This window comes from Bos indicus, chromosome 2 (genome assembly GCF_029378745.1).
Source record: "Bos indicus isolate NIAB-ARS_2022 breed Sahiwal x Tharparkar chromosome 2, NIAB-ARS_B.indTharparkar_mat_pri_1.0, whole genome shotgun sequence".
Taxonomy (NCBI): domain Eukaryota; kingdom Metazoa; phylum Chordata; class Mammalia; order Artiodactyla; family Bovidae; genus Bos; species Bos indicus.
The window spans coordinates 47871007-47892416 of NC_091761.1; the positions used below are offsets into that span (position 1 = coordinate 47871007).

The 21410-nt window shown below is 38.1% G+C and overlaps 2 protein-coding genes across 13 annotated transcripts in view; one reads left to right on the forward strand and one right to left on the reverse strand.

Moving 5' to 3' along the window:
- The window catches only part of MBD5 (methyl-CpG binding domain protein 5), a 491908-nt gene that overhangs the window by 182732 nt on the left and 287766 nt on the right, over nt 1–21410 (reverse strand). The window lies entirely within an intron of this gene.
- On the forward strand, nt 19860–20991 carry LOC109567953 (prothymosin alpha-like). The gene has a single exon (XM_019973053.2). It carries the CDS (start codon nt 19980–19982, stop codon nt 20307–20309), a length of 330 nt encoding a protein of 109 aa, XP_019828612.1. The 5' UTR covers nt 19860–19979; the 3' UTR covers nt 20310–20991.

A 21410-nucleotide genomic window follows, 5' to 3' on the forward strand; every position in this document is an offset into this window, starting at 1 on the left:
ATGCTGGGAAAGATTGAGGGCAGGAGAAGGGGACGACAGAGGATGACATGGTAGGGTGGCATCACTGACTCAATGGACATGGGTTTAGGTGGACTCCTGGAGTTGGTGATGGACAGGGAGGCCTGGTGTGCTGCGGTGCATGGGGTCGCAAAGAGTTGGACACGACTCAGCAACTGAACTGAAACCTCATGTGATCCTAGAAGGCCCAGAATGCACATAAAGCATCTTTCTGAATCATGAAATTTATTTGGAAATTTTAAGAATAAAGTAATTTAAGCTTTAACTCAAATTTAAAGCACTCTTGAAAAATCTATTTGCAGGTCAGGAAGCAACAGTTAGAACTGGACATGGAACAACAGACTGGTTCCAAATAGGAAAAGGAGTATGTCAAGGCTGTATATTGTCACCCTGCTTATTTAACTTATATGCAGAGAACATCATGAGATACGCTGGGCTGGAAGAAGCACAAGCTGGAATCAAGATTGCTGGGAGAAATATCAATAACCTCAGATATGCAGATGACACCACCCTTATGGCAAAAAGTGAAGAGGAACTAAAAAGCCTCTTGATGAAAGTGAAAGAGGAGAGTGAAAAAGTTGACTTAAAGCTCAACATTCAGAAAACGAAGATCATGGCATCTGGTCCCATCACTTCTTAGGAAATAGATGGGAAAACAGTGGAAACAGTGTCAGTCTTCATTTTTTTGGGCTCCAAAATCACTGCAGATGGTGACTGAAGCCATGAAATTAAAAGTCCCTTACTCCTTTGAAGGAACATTATGACCAACCTAGATAGCATATTGAAAAGCAGAGACATTACTTTGCCAACAAAGGTCCATCTAGTCAAGGCTATGGTTTTTCCAATGGTCACGTATGGATGTGAGAGTTGGACTGTGAAGGCTGAGCACCAAAGAATTGATGCTTTTGAACTGTGGTGTTGGAGAAGACTCTTGAGAGTCCCTTGGGCTGCAAGGAGATCCAACCAGTCCATTCTAAAGGAGATCGGTCCTGGGTGTTCTTTGGAAGGAATGATGCTAAAGCTGAAACTCCAGTACTTTGGCCACCTCATGCGAAGAGTTAACTCATTGGAAAAGACTCTGATGCTTCGAAGGACTGGGGGCAAGAGAAGGGGACGATAGAGGATTTGATGGCTGCATGGCATCACCGACTTGATGGATGTGAGTCTGAGTGAACTCCAGGCGTTGGTGATGGACAGGGAGGCCTGGCGTGCTGCGATTCATGGTGTCGCAAAGAGTTGGACACGACTGAGCGATTGAATTGAACTGAACTGAAAGCACTATTTAAAAAGATTTATTTAAATTTAATATATTATTTTTTATATTAAAACAAATACAGATACTTCTCCAAAGATTAATAGACCAATAAACACATGGCACTTCTGTAGTAGCTCAGGTGGTAAAGAATCTGCCTGCAATGCAGGAGACCCCGGTTTGATTCCTGGGTCAGGAAGATCTGCTAAAGAAGGGATAGGCTTCCTACTCCAGTATTCCTGGACTTCTCTGGTGGCTCAGTTGGTATAGAATCCCACTTGCAATGCAGGAGACCTGGCTTTGATCACTGGGTTGGGAAGATCCCTAGGAGAAGGGAATGGCTACCCACTCCAATATTTTGGCCTGGAGAATCCCATGCACTGATAGTCCATGGTGTAACAAAGTGTCGGAAATAACTAAGTGACTTTCACTTTCCTTTTAATAAACACATAAAAAGATGCTCAATATGACTAATTATTAGAGAAATGTGAATCAAAACTACAGTGAGGTATCACCTCACCTCAGTCAGAATGGGCAGCATGAAAAAATCTGCAAACGGTAAATGCTGGAGAGGATGAGGAGAAAAGGGAACCCTCCTACACAGTTGGTGGGAATGTAAACTGATATAGCCATTACAGAGAAGAGTATGGAGATTTCTTTAAAAACTAGAAGTAAATCCACCATATGACCCAGCAATCCCACTGGGCATATAGCCTCAGAAAACCACAATTCTACTCAGCCATTAAAAATAATACATTTGAATCAGTTCTAATGAGATGGATGAAACTGGAACCTATTAAACAGAGTGAAGTAAGCCAGAAAGAAAAACACCAATACAGTATACTAACACATATATATGGAATTTAGAAAGATGGTAACAATAACCCTGTGTACGAGACAGCAAAAGAGACACCGATGTATAGATCAGTCTTATGGACTCTGTGGGAGAGGGAGAGGGTGGGGAGATTTGGGAAAATAGCATTGAAACATGCATAATATCATGTATGAAACGAGTCGCCAGTCCAGGTTCGATGCACAGTACTGGATGCTTGGGGCTGGTGCACTGGGACGACCTAGAGGGAGGGGAGGGGAGGGAGGAGGGTGGAGGGTTCAGGATGGGGAACGCGGGTATACCTGTGGCGGATTCATTTCGATATTTGGCAAAACTAATAAAATATTGTAAAGTTTAAAAATAAAATAAAATTAAAAAAAAAAAAAAAAAGACATATGGACCTTAACGTTCACTGTGGCAATATTTACAACAGCCAGGACATGGAGCAACTTAGATGTCCATTGACAGATGGGTAGATAAAGAAGATGTAGCATATGTAAGCAATGGAATATAAGCCATAAAAAAGAAAGAAATTTGCTTTAGTTCTAATGAGGTGGATGTACCTAGAGCCTGTCATACAAAGTAAAGTAAGTCAGAAAGAGAAAAACAAGTATCATATATTAAAACATATATATGGAATCCAAAAAATGGTATTGATGAACCTATTTGCAGGGAAGGAATGGAGATACAGACATAGAGAATGGACTTGTGCACATAATGGGGGAGGAGAGAGTGGGACGAATGGAAAAGCAGCATCGACATATATACAATATCATATGTAAAATACATAGCTGGTGAGAAGTTGCTATACACTATAGGGAGCCCAGCCTGGTGCTCTATGATGACCTAGAGGGATGGGATGGGGGGAGGCTCAACAGGGAGGGAATATAATTATGGCTGATATATTCTGTCTGCCTTTTGATGGATAAGGATAAGAGGCTTGTGGAAGCTTCCTGATGGGAGGTACTGGCTGTGGGGCAAACTGGGTCTTGCTGTGATGGGTCATAGTCATGGTGGAGGGTTCTGACAAAACATGGTCCACTGGAGAAGGGAATGGTAAATCAGTTCAGCAATCTTCCTACACAAAAAAGATCTTAATGAACCAGATAACAATTATGGTTATCTTAGTAACCATCACTCACGATGGTGTGATCACTCACCTAGAGCCAGACATCCTGGAGTGAGAACTCAAGAGGCCTTTGGAAGCATCAGTATGAACAAAACTAGTGGGAGTGATGGAATTCCAGCTAAGCTATTTCAAATCCTAAAAGATGATGCTTTGAAAGTGTTGCACTCAATATACCAGCAAATTTGGAAAACTCAGCAATGGCCACAGGACTGGAAAAGGTCAGTTTTCATTCTAGTCCCAAAGAAAGGCAATACCAAGGAATGTTCAAACTACCACACAATTGCACTTACTTCACATGCTAGCAAAGTAATGCTCAAAATTCTCCAAGACAGGCTTCAACAGTATATGAACTGAGAACTTTCAGATGTTCAAGCTGGATCTAGAAAAGGCAGAGCAACCAGAGATCAAATTGCCAAAATCTGTTGGATCATCGAAAAAGCAAGAGAATTCCAGAAAAACATCTACTTCTGCTTTATTAACTATGCGAAAGGCTTTGACTGTATGGATCACAACAAACTGTGGAAAATTCTGAAAGAGATGGGAATACCAGACCACCTGACCTGCCCCTTGAGAAACCTGTATGCAGGTCAAAAAGCAACAGTTAGAACTGGACATGGAACAAAGGACTGGTTCCAAATTGGGACAGGAGTACGTCAAGGCTGTATATTGTCACCCTGCCTATTTAACTTACTACGCAGAGTACATCATGTGAAATGCCAGGCTGGATGAAGCACAAGGTGGAATCAAGATTGCTGCGAGCAATACCAATAACTTTAGATATGCAAATGACATCATCCATATGGCAGAAAGTGAAGAGGAGATATAGAGCCTCTTGATGAAAGTGAAAGAAGAGAATGAAAAACCTAGCTTAAAATTCAACATTCAAAAAACTATGATCATGGCATCCGGTCCCATCACTTTATGGTAAACAAATGGGGAAACAATGGGAACAGTGACAGACTTGCTCCAAAATCACTGCAGATGGTGACTAAAGCCATGAAATTAAAAGATGCTTGCTCCTTGGAAGAAAAGTTATGATCAACCTAGACAGCATATGAAAAAGCAGATACTACTTTGTGGACAAGCCTGTCTAGTCAAAGCTATGGTTTTTCCAGTAGTCATGTATGGACGTCATAGTTAAGACCATAAAGAAGGCTAAGCGTCAAAGAATGGATGATTTTGAACTGTGGTGTTGGAGAAGACTCTTGAGAGTCCCTTGGACTGCAAGGAGGTCCAACCAGTCCATTGTAAAGGAAATAAGTCCTGAATATTCATTGGAAGGACTGACGCTCAAGCTGAAGCTCCAACAGTTTGGCCACCTGATACAAAGAACTGACTCATTAGAAAAGACCCAGATGCTGGGAAAGATTGAAGGCAGGAGGAGAAGGGGATGACAGAGGATGAGGTAGTTGGATGGCATCAACACTTGATGGACACGAATTTGAGCAAGCTCGGATAGATGGTGAAGGACAGGGAAGCCTAACATGCTGCAGTCCATGGGGTTGCAAAGAGTCAGACACAAATGAGCAAATGAACAAAAACAATGGCTGGTTTGTGTTGTTGTATGTCAGAAACCAATACAACATTATAAAGTAGTTCAAGAAAGAAAGTGAAAGAAAGTGTTAGTTGCTCAGTCGGGTCCAACTCTTTGCAACTCCATGGACTGTAGCCTGCCAGCCTCCTCTATCCATGGGATCTCCAAGCAAGAATACTGGAGTGGGTAGCCATACCCCTTCTCCAGGGGATCTTCCTAACCCAGGGATTGAATCCAGGTCTAATGCATTTCAGGCAAATTCTTTACTTTCTAAATTACCAGGGAAGCCCTGTAATATAGAGAGGTGGGATTGGAGGAAGTTCAAGAGGGAGGGGATATATGTATAATTATGGCTGATTTCCATTGTTGTACGGCAGAAACCAACACAACAATGTAAGGCAACTTTCCTCCAATTAAAGAAAAAAAAAGACAGATGGATGTATTACCAAGTGGGATTTAAAATATGTGCAAATTTTTAAGATAAAACAGGAAACTTCCAGGAAATACTGAACTTGTCAGGAGTTATTTCCAGCTATGCTACCAAATCCTAGTGGGTTCTCTCCTTTATATCTTGTTCTGGCAGTGGAAAGACAGTCACAAAAGGGATTTGGGCAAGGCAGTAACAGGATTAAAGTGATGACTTACTTATATTAAACTAGCAGCAGGATGCAGGCTGGCCTAGAAATGGGGAGAAGATTAGAAATCTGTATCCTAGGTAAAGAACTATTGCACCAGTCCAGAATAGCACTACTAGAATGGAAAGAGGCTTGACAGGCTCCATTAAGGAACTTAGTATTTCAACTAATATTGCAGTCCTTGCAATGTATTAGAATTGGTTCAATGATACTAGACCTTCTTTATATTGAGAAGTCGTTTACTGTTGGTTAAGTACGAAAGTGAAAGAGGAGAGTGAAAAAGTTGACTTAAAGCTCAACATTCAGAAAACTAAGATCATGGCATCTGGTCCCATCACTTCATGGGAAATAGATGGGGAAACAGTGTGAGACTTTATTTTTTGGGGGCTCCAAAATCACTGCAGATGGTGACTGCAGCCATGAAATTAAAAGACACTTACTCCTTGGAAGGAAAGTTATGACCAACCTAGACAGCATATTCAAAAGCAGAGATATTACTTTGTCAACAAAGGTCCGTCTAGTCAAGGATATGGTTTTTCCTGTGGTCATGTATGGATGTGAGAGTTGGACTGTGAAGAAGGCTGAGAGCCGAAGAATTGATGCTTTTGAACTGTGGTGTTGGAGAAGACTCTTGAGAGTTCCTTGGACTGCAAGGAGGTCCAACCAGTCCTTCCTAAAGGAGACCAGTCCTGGGTGTTCATTGGAAGGACTGATGCTAAAGCTTAAACTGCAATACTTTGGCCACCTCATGCAAAGAGTTGACTCATTGGAAAAGACCCTGATGCTGAGAGGGATTGGGGGCAGGAGGAGAAGAGGATGACAGAGGATGAGGTGGCTGGATGGCATCACTGACTTGATGCACATGAGTTTGGGTGAACTCCGGGAGTTGGTGATGGACATTGAGTTCTGGCGTGCTGCGATTCATGGGGTTGCAAACAGTCAGACACGACTGAGCAACTGAACTGAACTGAACTGAAGTACCAAATCTGGTACCAGAATTCTTAGGCTTAAATTTTGGCTCAAGCACTTACTTGTGTATAACTGTACAAATTACTTAACTGTTCTGTATCTCTATTTTCTCATTTGTGTAATGGGAATAACTATAGTACTACCTACTTCACTGTAGGACTAAATGAGTTAAAACATATAAAACATCTAGAACAGAGCCTGGCACAGTAAGTATTATTTAAGTGTTGGCTGCTATAATCACTTTTTCAGAAAATTGTTAATTGTATTAACTTTCATCTTTCCTGAGATTTGAAGTTCTGGGAATTATGGAGCTCTGCAGTGTGAGTGTATGTTCTCTAATTCTATGACGACTCTGGAAAAATCTCTGAATCCTAGAGTATAAGCCCAGAGATCAATGAGGGCTTTGAAAGCATTATAGGTTGGGTTAGTTCATCAGTACATTTTGTACCCTGTTATACCTTCATTACCATTAAAAAGTCTCTTACAAATTTGATAATGCACTTTAAAAAGCAAGTGTTTTTGGTACCTAATAAGAGTAAATTTATATAATAAAGTAGAGAAAAGTGTATACATATCTTGCCACAATGAGCAAACTCAGTGATTTGTTATATATTATGGTATGCTACAGTGCACTGGTACTTTTATTAATTTTAGGGTGGACCACATAAAATTGTTATACTTAATCATTTTTGACTTACAAAAAATGAAAATTCATATAGTTCAGGTTAATATTGCCTTAAATGTATTGTGGACAAATAATATATACTTTTGTTTTTCTCTAACAAATTCTACACTTTTGTTTTTTAAAATAATCATGGAATGATTTGAACAAATGAGGTCAACAACAGCAAACAAAATCCCTCATAAGTAAGGTACCTGTCTGGAACCTGAAAAACTCTTCTTTGTCTCAACCTTTAACCCCTGATTCCTCTCCTAGTTCCTGCAGTGCTGTTGTGAGCAGGCTGGCTCAAAAGGTGGCCCTTAAAGACAAAGGGTGGCCTTAAAGACGTCTCTCTACCAACTTTGCATATATTAGCCACCAAATGCCTTGCTTTGTTTGGGATATTGATTTTTAAAAAATTATTACAGAAGTATAGTTGATTTATCATATTGTGTTAGTTTTAGCTATACCGGAAAGGGATTCAGTTATATAAACACATATACATATTTTTTCAGATTATTTCTATTGTGGGTTACTGTAAGATATTGAGTATAGTTCCGTGTGTTATACATTGTTTCTTATCTATTTTATATGGAGTAGTTTGTGTCTCTTAATTCCATATTCCTAATTTATCTCTTAGGTATGATAAATGATATCATATGATAAGTGATATCATACTAAGCTAAAAAAAAAAGTACAAATGAATCTATATATGAAACAGAAACAGACTCATACAGACTTAGAGACAAATTTATGGGATATTTCTTGGAAAGATTTTCTAGAAGGGTTAACATTATTCCTCAGAAACTTAAAGGTTTTTGACTACGCTAACGAATGAAAAAGTAAACTGTCTGATTTTCCACTGAATGCCTTTTGCAATGTTTTGGGGGATATGCTAAAATTCAGAAGGTCATACTTATTAAAATCAGTAGCAGCTCTAATTATCTGACTGGCCATCTGCAATCATTGTTTCACCCTCTGAGACCAATTGAAAACACAAATAGTACCTTCGAACTTAATTTTAGTTTTGAATAGCTCTTGAAATATAGACATACTACGTGTAACAATACATATAAAGTAATACAAAGACACATTAGCATATGTTTTAGTGGGATATTTTCATTTCTAGTTTTAAAAGTGTGAGATGAAAGGATATCCTAATTCTTAAAAAAAGCAAAAAACAACAACAAACTAGAACTGCTTTAATTTCTGGATATCAAAAGAATTCAAGCTAAGATGTATAGCTATACAAAGTTAAATTGACTTCGTAAAAATTTAAATCTATTAGCAATAGCTATTTATAAACAGCTAAAAATTTGGAGAAAATATTGCCTCAGCCTGTTCTGCATGTTTAGTTAGCTTTAAAGGGTTCTCTGACACAGAGGGAGGTCTTCACTCTAAACTGCTCCAAAAGGAAAATTTTAGAATTAGTAGAAGACATGGCCAGAAAGCAATAATTAACTTGGAACAATGTAGAACCTCATAATACTATGAAGAAAGCTCAAATCCAAGAGAAATCCATCACGCATTTCCCTACCTCCAACTTATGCTTTATGCCACAGAATATTATTTTTTTCAAAATAAAAATCTGAGCATAATATCTGTCAGTTAAAAACCTTCAATAGCTTTACATTCTTCAGCTTCAAAATAAAAATGTCTTCAGATGGTCTCATACAGCTACTATGATCCAGTCACTTAATTCCTCTAATAACTTTCTATCCATTGACATCTTTCACCAAGTAGTTTACTTTATTTCCTGGATACACTGTCCCTTCAGTGCCTGGTATTCTCTTACGTTCCTTCTGGTGACATGGCTTCCTACTATGTCTTCTGACTAAAAATGCTCTTTTCTTCCCTCTTGATGGAGCTAACCCATATTTTACTGGCAATTAACTATAAGACAATATAACTCATTGCCATGTCAGCCTGAGAATGAAGAGTAATGGGGTGGTTATTCTATTAGGTGTCCCTGTATCTTAGTTACTAGCAGTAGAAACCAATTCAGTGTAATCTCAGCAGAAAATTTTCTTAAAAGATAGGAAGCATCTCACAGAATTCCAGGAAGTTGCAGAATCAGCTTTGGAGGCTACCTTGCCAGGAAAAGAGGCAGCAGTGTGCAATGCTCCTGCCTGGGCGCTGCAAGCTGAACGCTGCCACTAGAATGACTTTTCTGTTATACCAGACACTGGAAGCAGCTGCCACTGCTAGTACTATTTTTCTCCATAAAAGCAGTCTGTGATCTGTTTTTAAATGTCTCTAGGTTTTGCTTCAAAGATGTTGTGTGTATGCTTGACTGGCAGAGTCCTGTTTGTGGAGTCACACTCAATATGTCTCAGAAAGTAAGCGGTCAGCATTTTAAGTCTTTAAAGTAGGAACTAGCTCTAACTCAGAATGTAGGGAATCCTCTAAGCACAGAAAAAGGACTCTGATACTAATGAGCCAAGAGCAACAATACATATTCATCAGATTTAGAATGGAGGCAGAATTGACAAATTTTTTTCAGAGAAGGTAATATTTTAGTTGGGTCTCTTTCTCTCTCTCTTGCTTCTGTCAAATAAGAATTTGTCAAGAAATGTGAAAGCAAGTGAAAGGGAAGATGCTCCAGAGAGAGAAAAGAGACTAGCAGTGGTTCCTAAGCAGCTTTATGATCAACTAAGGAGCTTTTTAAAAATTCATCACCTATAAAGAATCGGATTCAGTACATGTAGACTGGGGCTGCAGCATCTCATATCATTATCAAGATATTTTTGCAATCACTTGGTTGAGCATATCTGAAAGTAAAGGCATGAACATGTGAAGTAAATGGTATGTCTGGAGAAAGTAGCAAGTTTTTGACTCAGTATAGCCAAAGCACAGGGAAAAGATCACAGAGATGAGGCAAGAGCAGTAAACTATGGCCAAATAGGAAAAGTTATAAAAGACTTCCTAAGCAGTTTGCAGTTTATTCTACAGGCCACTGGACATTTTTGAAAACTGGAATGATATGACGTAGAAACCTGTTAACTCTGCATGTGAGTGAAATATAACACCCCGGTGAACAATAGGAAATGGTTGGATATCAGTTGTCAAACAAAACAGAAAAATTATCACTGAGAACATGGAATAAAACTGAGCCTTTTATATATACTGTATGTAGGTGTCTGAAGGCTTAATCAAGCAGTAGATCTAGAAGATTTTTTACTCTAGTTTTCCTGGGCAAATGGGAGTGGAAGACTCATAGACTAGGTGGGGAGAAGTGAGAACTCTTCAAATACTTTTAACTTCTTAGAGTCAAATTCTTAAACTTTAATTTCACAATTCTTAAAATTCTAAAGAACTTGAGACAGACTACTTTAAACGGAGGACAGAGCCAAGATCAACTTTTGCCAGGGAAGCTCTGGAAAGAAAATGGCTGCTGGAAAAGGAGGGAGAGCCTGTCCCATCCTGGTTGGTGTAGCCTGGGTTAATTAGAGAATCATCTTCTCTTAGAGAAAGGGGAAAGCTTCCTCTTGGGCTTAATCACATTGTGGATGGATGAAGGCAATAACATGTCAAAAAACTAAGATTGGCTGTGACCCAGAACTGCTTATTTCCTTTCTTTGTATGTGACTTACAAAGCGTCATATATATTAACAGGTGATCTTAAGTTAGGCTGAGCATATCTATTCATACTGTTGGCCCTAAGTCTATAATTGTTATTTTTATTTCCAACAAAAATTAATTTTAAAAAGCCTCAATAAATTTAAAAGGATTGAATCATACAAAGTATGTTCTCCAATCAAAATAGTATGAAATTAAAAATCAGTACTGGAAAGAAATTTGGAAAATTTAAAAGTATACTGATACTAAACAATACATTCTTCAGTAATCGATAGGTCAAGAAAGAAATAAAAGGCATAATAGAAAATATTTTAAGATGAATGAAAACAAGCTATACTGTAGCAAAATATAAGGGATGAATCTGAAGTAATGCTTAGAGGAAAATTATAAGTAAAAGCACCTATATGAATAAAGAAGAAAGGTCTCAATTCATTAACCTAACTTTCTACCTTAAGGTATCAATAAGAGAAACTGAGAGAAAGTTGAAGGAAGGAAACAATTAAAATTATAACAGAAATAAATAAAATGGAGAAAAATCAATAAAATTACAACTTGGTTCTTAAAAGGTCAACCAAATTGATGAACTTTTAGCTAGATTAATCAAGGGGAGGGGGGGAAAGAGAGAAGGTGAAAATTGCCAGTATCAGAAATGAAAGAGAAGATGTCACTGATTTGCAGAAAGAAAAGAGTATAAGGCAAAACAAAATAAAAACTAGATAACTTAAGATGAAATGGACAAACTCCTAAAATATATCAGATCAGATCAGATCAGTTGCTCAGTCGTATCCGACTCTTTGCGACCCCATGAATCGCAGCACGCCAGGCCTCCCTGTCCATCACCAACTCCCGGAGTTCACTCAGACTCACGTCCATCGAGTCAGTGATGCCATCCAGCCAATCCCTCCAGCATCAGAGTCTTTTCCAATGAGTCAACTCTTCGCATGAGGTGGCCAAAGTACTTGAGTTTCAGCTTTAGCATCAGTCCTTCCAAAGAAATCCCAGGGCTGATCTCCTTCAGAATGGACTGGTTGGATCTCTTTGCAGTCCAAGGGACTCTCAAGAGTCTTCTCCAACACCACAGTTCAAAAGCATCAATTCTTTGGCACTCAGCCTTCTTCACAGTCCAACTCTCATATCCATACATGACCACTGGAAAAACCATAGCCTTGACTAGACGAACCTTTGTTGGCAAAGTAATGTCTCTGCTTTTGAATATGTTATCTAGGTTGCATATAACAAACACCCTCTTCCAACAACACAAGAGAAGACTCTATACATGGACATCACCAGATGGTCAACACCGAAATCAGACTGATTATATTCTTTGCAGCCAAAGATGGAGAAGCTCTATACAGTCAGCAAAAACAAGACCAGGAGCTGACTGTGGCTCAGCTCATGAACTCCTAAAATATATAAACTACTACAAATGACTCAAGAATAGAATATCTGACTAGACCTATGGCAAGTAACATGCTTAGTCACTCAAATGTGTCCAACTCTTTGCGACCCTATGGATGGTAGTCCACCAGGCTCCTCTGCCCATGGGATTTCCCAGGCAAGAGAATTGGAGTGGGTTTCCATTCCCTTCTCCTGGGAATCTTCCTCATCTTCTGTACTGCAGGCAGATTCTTTACTGCCTGAGTTATTAGGGAAGTGACTGAATTAGTAATACAAAAACTTCCCACAAGTGTTAATGTAGATTCATCAGTTATTACAAATGTACCACTCTGGTAGAGGATGTTGATAATGGCAGATACATGCATGTATAAGGAAAAGGGAGTCATGGGAAATAACTGTATCTTTCCCTCAATTTTTCTGTGAAATTAAAACTAAACTGCTTTGTAAAACAACAACAAAAACTTCCCATATATAAAAGCCTATATAAGCTTAGGCCCAGTTGGATTCACAGACAAATTCTTTCAAATATTATAACATAATCAATACTAATTCTTCAAAAACTCTTCCAGAAAACAGAAGAGGAGAGAACATGTCTCAATTCACTCTGAAGCCATTATTATCCTTATACAAAAATTAGACAAAGTCATCACAGGTAAAGAAAATTACAGAACAATATCTCTTATGAATACAGACACAGATATCTTCAACTAAATAGTAGCAAACCAAATAAGGCAACATATAAAAAGGTCATACATTCCACATGACTATGTGGAATTTATCTTACAAATGTAAGGTCCGTTTAACATACAAAAGTGAATCTAATACCACATTAACAGAGTACAGACAAAAATTCATGTGATCATCTCAATAGATGCAGTATAGGCATTTGACAAAATCCAACACCTCTTCATAATAAAAGCATTCAACAAATTAGAATAAGAAGGGAACTTCTTTAACTAACAAAAGGCATTTATTAAAACATCCAACCTTCCCAGATGCGCTAATGGAAAAGAATCTGCCCGTCAATGCAGAAGATGCAACAGATGTGGGTTCAATCCCTAGGTTGGGAAGATTCTCTGCAGTAGGAAATGGCAACCTGTTCCAGTATTCTTGCTGGAAAATTCCATGGACAGAGGAGCCTGGCGGGCTACAGTCCATGGGGCTGCAAAGTGTCAGACACGACTGAGCACACAACACACATATTAAAATCCCATGGCTTACATCATACCTAACGAAGTAAGAATGAGTGCGTTCCCCCTAGGTCAAGAAGAAAACAAAGGATGTCCACTCTCACTATTTTGTTTAACATTGTACTAGAGGTTCTAGCCAGGGAAACTAGGCAATTAAATGTAATAAAAGGCATGCAGATTTGGTAAAATATGTAACTACCTGTATTTCAGATGGTATGATTTTATATACAGAAAATCCAAATTAATGCCTTGAGAAAGTATAGAAATAAACAAGTTCAGCAAGCTTAAAGAATGCAAGATCAAGATACAAAGAAAGAGTAATATTTCCCTAGTTATGAACAATATAAAAGGAAATTAAGAAAAATTCTATTTAAACCATATCAAAAGAATAAAATATTTAAGAATGAATTTACTAAAAGAAGTATAAATTTATACTTTCAAAAGTATAAAATATTGTTAAAAAATTAAAGAAGTCAAATAAATGGAAAGACATTTCATGTTCATGGATGAACATGAACCTTAATATTTTTAGGATGTCAGTATTCCCCAAGTTGGTCTTTAGATTAATACCTATCAAAAATTACAACTAGCCTCTTTACAGAAATTGACAAGCTGAACTAAAGATTCATACAGAAATTCAAGGGAACCAGAATAGCTAGAGAAAAGAAAAACAAAAGCCAAGGTAGAGGTCTCATACTATCTTATTTCAAACATCAACAAGCTATACTACTTAAGACAGTAACGTATTGGAATAAAGATATATAGATAAACTGAACAGAACTGAAAATTGAAAACCAAACCTTCACATTTATGGTCAGTGATTTTCAAGAAGGGTGCTAAAAACAATTCAATGGGAAAAGAATGGTCTTTTAAAGAAATGGTGCTATGCCAACTGGATACTCACATTAAAAGAAATGACACTGAGTATATTTTTCATACCACACACAAAAAATTAACTCAAAATAGGTCTTATACCTAAATGAATAAGCTAAAAGTATAAGACTCTTAGAAGAAAATATAAAATTAAATTTTTGTGATCTTTGGTTAGGCAAGATCTTAGGTATTATACTAAAATCACAAGTAATAAAGAAAAACAATAGATAAATTGTCATGATCAAAACTGAAACTTGGTTGTGCTTTACAAGAAATGGGCTTGTATTTAGAGTATAGAAAGAACTCTTAAAATAATAGTAAAGGCAACTCAATAGCAGGCAACCCATCTAAACAGACGTTTCTTCAAGAAGATAGACAAATGGTCAATAAGGACACAAAAAGATTCTCAACATCACTTGACACTAGAGAAATGTACAACACCACAATCAGGTACCACTTATATCTACTAAGATGGGTTATAATAAAATAAAAGATAATAGCAAGCACTGACAAAGATATGAAGAAACTGAAAGCATCGTATGTCCTTAGTAGGTTGCAAAATGGTACAGACAGTTTGGAAAACTGCCTCACAGTTCCTCAAATATTAAAAACAGAGATATTATAAGACTCGTAATTCTACACCTAGTTATATACCAAAGAGCAATAAGAACACATGCTCACACAAACACTTGTACACAAATGCTCACAGCAGCATTATTCATAATAGCTAAAAAGTAGAAACAATCTAAATGTTCACCAACTGATGGACAAATAAAATCAGTATATCCATAAGTGGAAAATTATTTGGCAATAAAAAGGAAAATAGTAGTATTAAATTTACAAAAAGGATGAACATTAAAAATACTGTGCCTAGTGAAAGAAACCAGTCACAAAAGACCATATATTGTATGATTCCATTTTTAAGAAATGCCAGAATAGGAAAACCTATGGAGATAAAAAGATAATTGGTTGCCTAGGGTGGGGCAAAGCAGGGAACACAACTTGGGGGTAACTGAGGCGCTACTATTAAAGGATTTCTTCTTGGAGTGAGGAAAATGTTCTAAAATTCATTGTAGTGATGGGTGCGAAACTAAATATACTAAAAAATATTAAATTATATAATTGGGAGGATTGGATGATACATGAATTACATGCCAGTAAAGCCTTTACATATATTTTTAGAAGTTAATGGCCCAACCATATTAGTATGTACAAATTATAAACAATAATGCCTGAACTAGAACTCTGATGTGAGTTGAGTTTAAGAAAATAAAATTTTGTGTCTTCATTTGAGCCACCCATGTCAGTGAAATTAAATAACATACAGAAGATATCAAGAACAATTTGTCTCAAATAGAGGCAAAGCTTTCCTTTGGTAGCTCACTAGTCTCTTGAAACATGAGGGTGGACTCAGCACACATAATTAGATCAAAGCTACTGGGACAATTTTATCTTGTCTCATAAGAGGGATATGAAGAGCAAACAATGGATAGTAAGGGCAGGAGTTTGGAGCTGTCACACTGAAATGGGCAGGCGTTTGGCTCAGACTCTGGTAAGTCAAGAGAAGGCCTATAAGGATCTACAGGACAGCACTGGGAACTCTACTCAATATTTTGTAATGACCTGTATGTATAACTGATTCACTTTGCATTACAGCAGAAACGAACACAACATTGTAAATCAACTATACTTCAATAAAAATTGTATATATATTTACAATTTTTATTGAAATATAGTTATATATATATATATGAGAGAAGGCCTGTTAGGGCATGCAAAGGAGACTGATGATTTGATTTGTATTGAGGCCTCTTTCATTTGGAAGGAGGAAGAGTCATGGTAGTGTGACTGTGAATTTGATCAGGTCCTCAGTATTTTAAAGTAGTTCTAGTTTTCCTTTTTTATTTTGAAGTTGCTAAAAACTACTAGAAGGCAGAGCTCTCATTTTCTAAAAGTATGTCTTTCCCCAAAGACATATGATTTAAGCATTGCTTCTTAGAATTAAAAAAAAAGCAGCTTGTTTTTTGCATTCCAAAAATAATGCATGATTTTTATAGGACTATTAGAGAATACAAATAAGTATAAGAAAGAAGCAGTTCTACCACTCAAAACCAAATCACTGTTAAACTGCTCATTTTTTTGCATAGCATCTTCCAGATGTTTTCTCTTATGTTTTTCTTTTGTGAAGCAGTGATAATGCTATACCTAAATTTTATACATTTTAAAACAAAAAGGTCCATGTTTCAACAAATTATTTGCAAACATTATTAATAACAACACCATATAATTGCAATGTAATTTGTCTATTTCCATTTACTCTTATTTGTTTCTCCGGTTTTCTCCAAAGTTAATTATTATAAACTATGTTGCAGTTTTCTTGGAATAATGCTTTTCTATACCTCTTTAGAACAGATTTTAAGAAATTGGGTCAAAGGATAATAATAGCTTTAGGCTTCTGGTATACATATATACCTTATTTGCTTTCCAAGAGTTGTACCAATTTACATCCACCAGCAGTGTCAGAAAATACTTGCTTCTACACACTTTCACAAAGATGTCACCTCATCTTGATGAGCACTATAGTCTCAGAAAGTCTTGCATATTAGGAGAATGCATATTAGCAGAACTTATAAGCTTAGTAATGGGGTAGTGGTTAATATTTGCTATAAAGGCTTTGGGTAGCTTCATGAGAGTATTTTACCATACATAAAATAAAAATCAAATTAATTTTTCTTATTCTGGAAAAGAAAGGGTCTGTAACAGTCAAATCAAAAAAATACTTTGGCCATGTCTACCATTAACAAGACATAATAGTAGAAGTTGAAGAGTACGATAGATTATAAGAAGTTTAGAGTTTGGTTGGAAAAGTATGAATACATAAGGAGTTCAATAATAATATGAGATTTAAATGCATTTCAGAATATAGCAGAAGAGTTCTTCAGGGTTGGTATAAAACTATGTGTCAAAGAAGCAATATGGACAATGAAACTTCCAGGAGTTCACAGGGAAGAGAAACCAGTTAATGTGAGATGAGCTGTATTTGCTAATCACTAATCTTCCAGCCCAAGGATTTCTTTGGAAGGAATGATGCTAAAGCTGAAACTCCAGTACTTTGGCCACTTCATGCGAAGAGTTGACTCATTGGAAAAGCCTCTGATGCTGGGAGGGATTGGGGGCAGGAGGAGAAGGGGATGACAGAGGATGAGATGGCTGGATGGCATCACTGACTCGATGGACACGAGTCTGGGTGAACTCTGGGAGCTGGTGATGGACAGGGAGGCCTGGCGTGCTGCGATTCATGGGGTCGCAAAGAGTCGGACATGACTGAGTGACTGAAATGAACTGAACTGCACTGATCTTACCATATATATAGGAAACCTAGAAAAGTCTTTGTCTTAACATTATTCAAAAGTTTTTGAACAATCAATGTCAGAATTTTTGAAGTTCTGTTTTATTGGTGTTTTATAATATTTGGCCATTATATCGCTCATTTCTAGATTACTGTTCTTTCATTTTATTATTTCTACTTTAAGACTCATTTCTAACAAATTAGGTTGTGACAGATTACCTAAATTAATCCCTGCGGTGAGTGGTAAACTACATGTGCAGTTCATCTAGTAGTCATCAGGGCTTTATTTTCTTTGGAATGGACTTACATTTGGTGTATCTGTTGTAATGTAAGGGCCTCCCTGGTGGTCCAGACAGTAAAGAATCTGTGTGATGTGGGAGACAAAGGTTTGAACCTTGGGTCAGGAAGATCCCCTGAAGGAGGGAATGGCATCAAACTTCAGTATTCTTGCCCGGAGAATCCTATGGACAGAGGATGCTGGCAGGACATAGTCCATGGGATCCCAAAGAGTCAGACACAACTGAGATACTAGCATTTCATTTCACTTTCATTATAATGTAGTAGTGAGTCAACTGGTGCTACGTTTTATTGTCTAAATCTGTTACATAGAAAAATTATCTTTCTTGGCTGGAAGGATATTATTCATGCCAAATGAATACCAGTTTCAACACTAGCAGTCCAGTTTAACCAATGATACAAATGAATTTCCATCTCATTACTCTGAAGAAATCTATTCATCTTTTTTCAAAGTCTAAAGTTTATACATTCTCACACACACATTTTTTCAAATTAATTTATTTATTTTAATTGGAGGCTAACCCTAAATCAAATCCCTTATGACTATACAGTGGAAGTGAAAAATAGATTTAAGGGACTAAATGTGATAGACAGAGTGCCTGATGAACTATGGATGGAGGTTCATGACATTGTACAGGAGACAGGTATCAAGACCATCCCCATGGAAAAGAAATGCAAAAAAGCAAAATGGCTGTCTGAGGAGGCCTTACAAATAGCTGTGAAAAGACGGGAAGCGAAAAGCAAAGGAGAAAAGGAAAGATATACACATTTGAATGCAGAGTTCCAAAGAATGGCAAGGAGAGATAAGAAAGCCTTCCTCAGTGATAAATGAAAAGAAATAGAGGAAAACAACAGAATGGGAAAGACTAGAGATCTCTTCGAGAAAATTAGAGATACCAAGGGAACATTTCATGCAAACATGGAGACAATAAAGGACAGAAATGCTATGGACCTAACAGAAGCAGAAGATATTAAAAAGATGTGGCAACAATATAAAGAACAACTATACAAAGAAGATCTTCATGATGCAGATAATCACGATGGTGTGATCACTGACCTAGAGACAGACATCCTGGAATGTGAAGTCAAGTGGGCCTTAGAAAGCATCACTACGAACAAAGCTAGTAGACGTGATGGAATGCAGTTGAGCTATTTAAAATCCTGAAAGACGATGCTGTGAAAGTCCTGCACTCAATATGCCAGCAAATTTGGAAAACTCAGCAGTGGCCACAGGACTGGAAAAGGTCAGTTTTCATTCCAATCCCAAAGAAAGGCAAAGCCAAAGAATGCTCAAACTACTGCACAATTGCACTCATCTCACACGCTAGTAAAGTGATGCTTAAAATTCTCCACGCCAGGCTTCAGCAATCTGTGAACCATGAACTTTCAGATGTTCAAGCTGGTTTTAGAAAAGGCAGAGGAACCAGAGATGAAATTGCCAACATCCTCTGGATCATCGAAAAAGCAAGAGAGTTCCAGAAAAACATCTATTTCTGTTTTATTGACTATGCCAAAGCCTTTGACTGTGTGGATCACAATAAGCTGTGGAAAATTTTGAAAGAGATGGGAATACCAGACCACCTGACCTGCCTCTTGAGAAACCTGTATGCAGGTCAGGAAGCAACAGTTAGAACTGGACATGGAACAACAGACTGGCTCCAAATAGGAAAAGGAGTACGTCAAGGCTGTATATTGTCACCCTGCTTATTTAACTTATATGTAGAGTATATCATGAGAAACGCTGGGCTGGACGAAGCACAAGCTGGAATCAAGACTGCTGGGAGAAATACCAATAACCTCAGATATGCAGATGTCACCACCCTTATGGCAGAAAGTGAAGAGGAACTAAAAAGCCTCTTGATGAAAGTGAAAGAGGAGGCTGAAAAAGTTGGCTTAAAGCTCAACATTCAGAAAACTAAGATCATGGCATCTGGTCCCATCACTTCATGGGAAATAGATGGGGAAACAGTGTCGAACTTTATTTTTTTGGGCTCAAAAATCACTGCAGATGGTGATTGCAGCCATGAAACTAAAAGATGCTTACTCCTTGGAAGGAAAGTTATGACCAAGCTAGACAGCATATTAAAAAGCAGAGCCCCACTGGCTGCTCTGAAAAGCCATCTTTGCATTGTTCCCGTCTCCGGCTTCCCTGATTGCCGCAGCCACCTCCGCCGCCGCGGGCTCCGGCAGCTTTACCGCCAGAGTCCTCGAACTCCCGCTTTTCTTCTCAGTCCGTTGCATCGGATCACCGGAGTGCCCCATCATGTCAGACGCGGCCGTGGACAACAGCTCCGAGATCACCACCAAGGACTTAAAGGAGAAGAAGGAAGTTGTGCAGGAGGCGGAGAATGGGAGAGAGGCACCTGCAAATGGGAATGCTAATGAGGAAAATGGGGAGCAGGAAGCAGACAACGAGGTAGACGAAGAAGAGGAGGAAGGTGGGGAGGAAGAGGAGGAGGAGGAAGGTGACGGTGAGGAAGAGGACGGAGATGAAGATGAGGAGGCCGAGGCAGCTACGGGCAAACGGGCAGCTGAAGATGACGAGGATAACGATGTGGATACCAAGAAGCAGAAGACTGATAAAGATGACTAGACAGCAAAAAAGGAAAAGTTAAACTTAAAAAAAAAAAGGCCGCCGTGACCTATTCACCCTCCACTTCCTGTCTCAGAATCTATAAACGTGGTCACCTTCGAGAGTCCCACCCGCCCGCCCGCCCCTGGCGGGCAGCGCCACCCACAGACGACAGCGCTCTCCACCACCCAACCAAAACCACAACGTGAATTTGCAACAGGGGAGGAAAAAAGAACCAAAACTTCTAAGGCCCTGCTTTTTTTCTTAAAGTACTTTAAAAAGGAAAATTTGTTTGTATTTTTTATTTACATTTTATATTTTTGTACATATTGTTACGGGTCAGCCATTTTTAATGATCTCCGATGACCAAACCAGCCTTCGGAGCGTTCTCTGTCCTACTCTGACTTTACTTGTGGTGTGACCATGTTCATTATAATCTCAAAGGAGAAAAAAAACCTTGTAAAAAAAGCAAAAACAACAACAAAAAAAAACAATCTTATTCCGAACATTCCAGTAACTTTTTTTGTGTATGTACTTAGCTGTACTATAAGTAGTTGGTTTGTATGAGATGGTTAAAAAGGCCAAAGATAAAAGGTTTCTTTTTTTTCCTTTTTTTGTCTATGAAGTTGCTGTTTATTTTTTTGGCCTGTTTGATGTATGTGTGAAACAATATTGTCCAACAATAAACCGGAATTTTATTTTGCTGAGTTGTTCTAAAAAAATAAATAAAAATAAAAAGCAGAGACATTACTTTGCCAACAAAGGTCTGTCTAGTCAAGGCTATGGTTTTTCCTGTGGTCATGTATGGATGTGAGAGTTGGACTATAAAGAAAGCTGAACGCCGAAAAATTGATGCTTTTGAACTGTTTTGTTGGAGAAGACTCTTTAGAGTCCTGTGGACTGCAAGGAGATCCAACCAGTCCATCCTAAAGGAGATCAGTCCTGGGTGTTCACTGGAAGGACTGATGTTGAAGCTGAAACTCCAATATTTGGCCACCTGATGTGAAGAGCTGACTCATTTGAAAAGACTCTGATGCTGGGAAAGATTGAGGACAGGAGGAGAAGGGGACAACAGAGGATAAGATGGTTGGATGGCACCACCGACTCAATGGACATGGGTTT

What these genes read in the sequence shown, in the direction of transcription:
- LOC109567953 (XM_019973053.2), top strand. Translation starts at nt 19,980, where the DNA reads ATGTCAGACGCGGCCGTGGACAACAGCTCCGAGATCACCACCAAGGAC.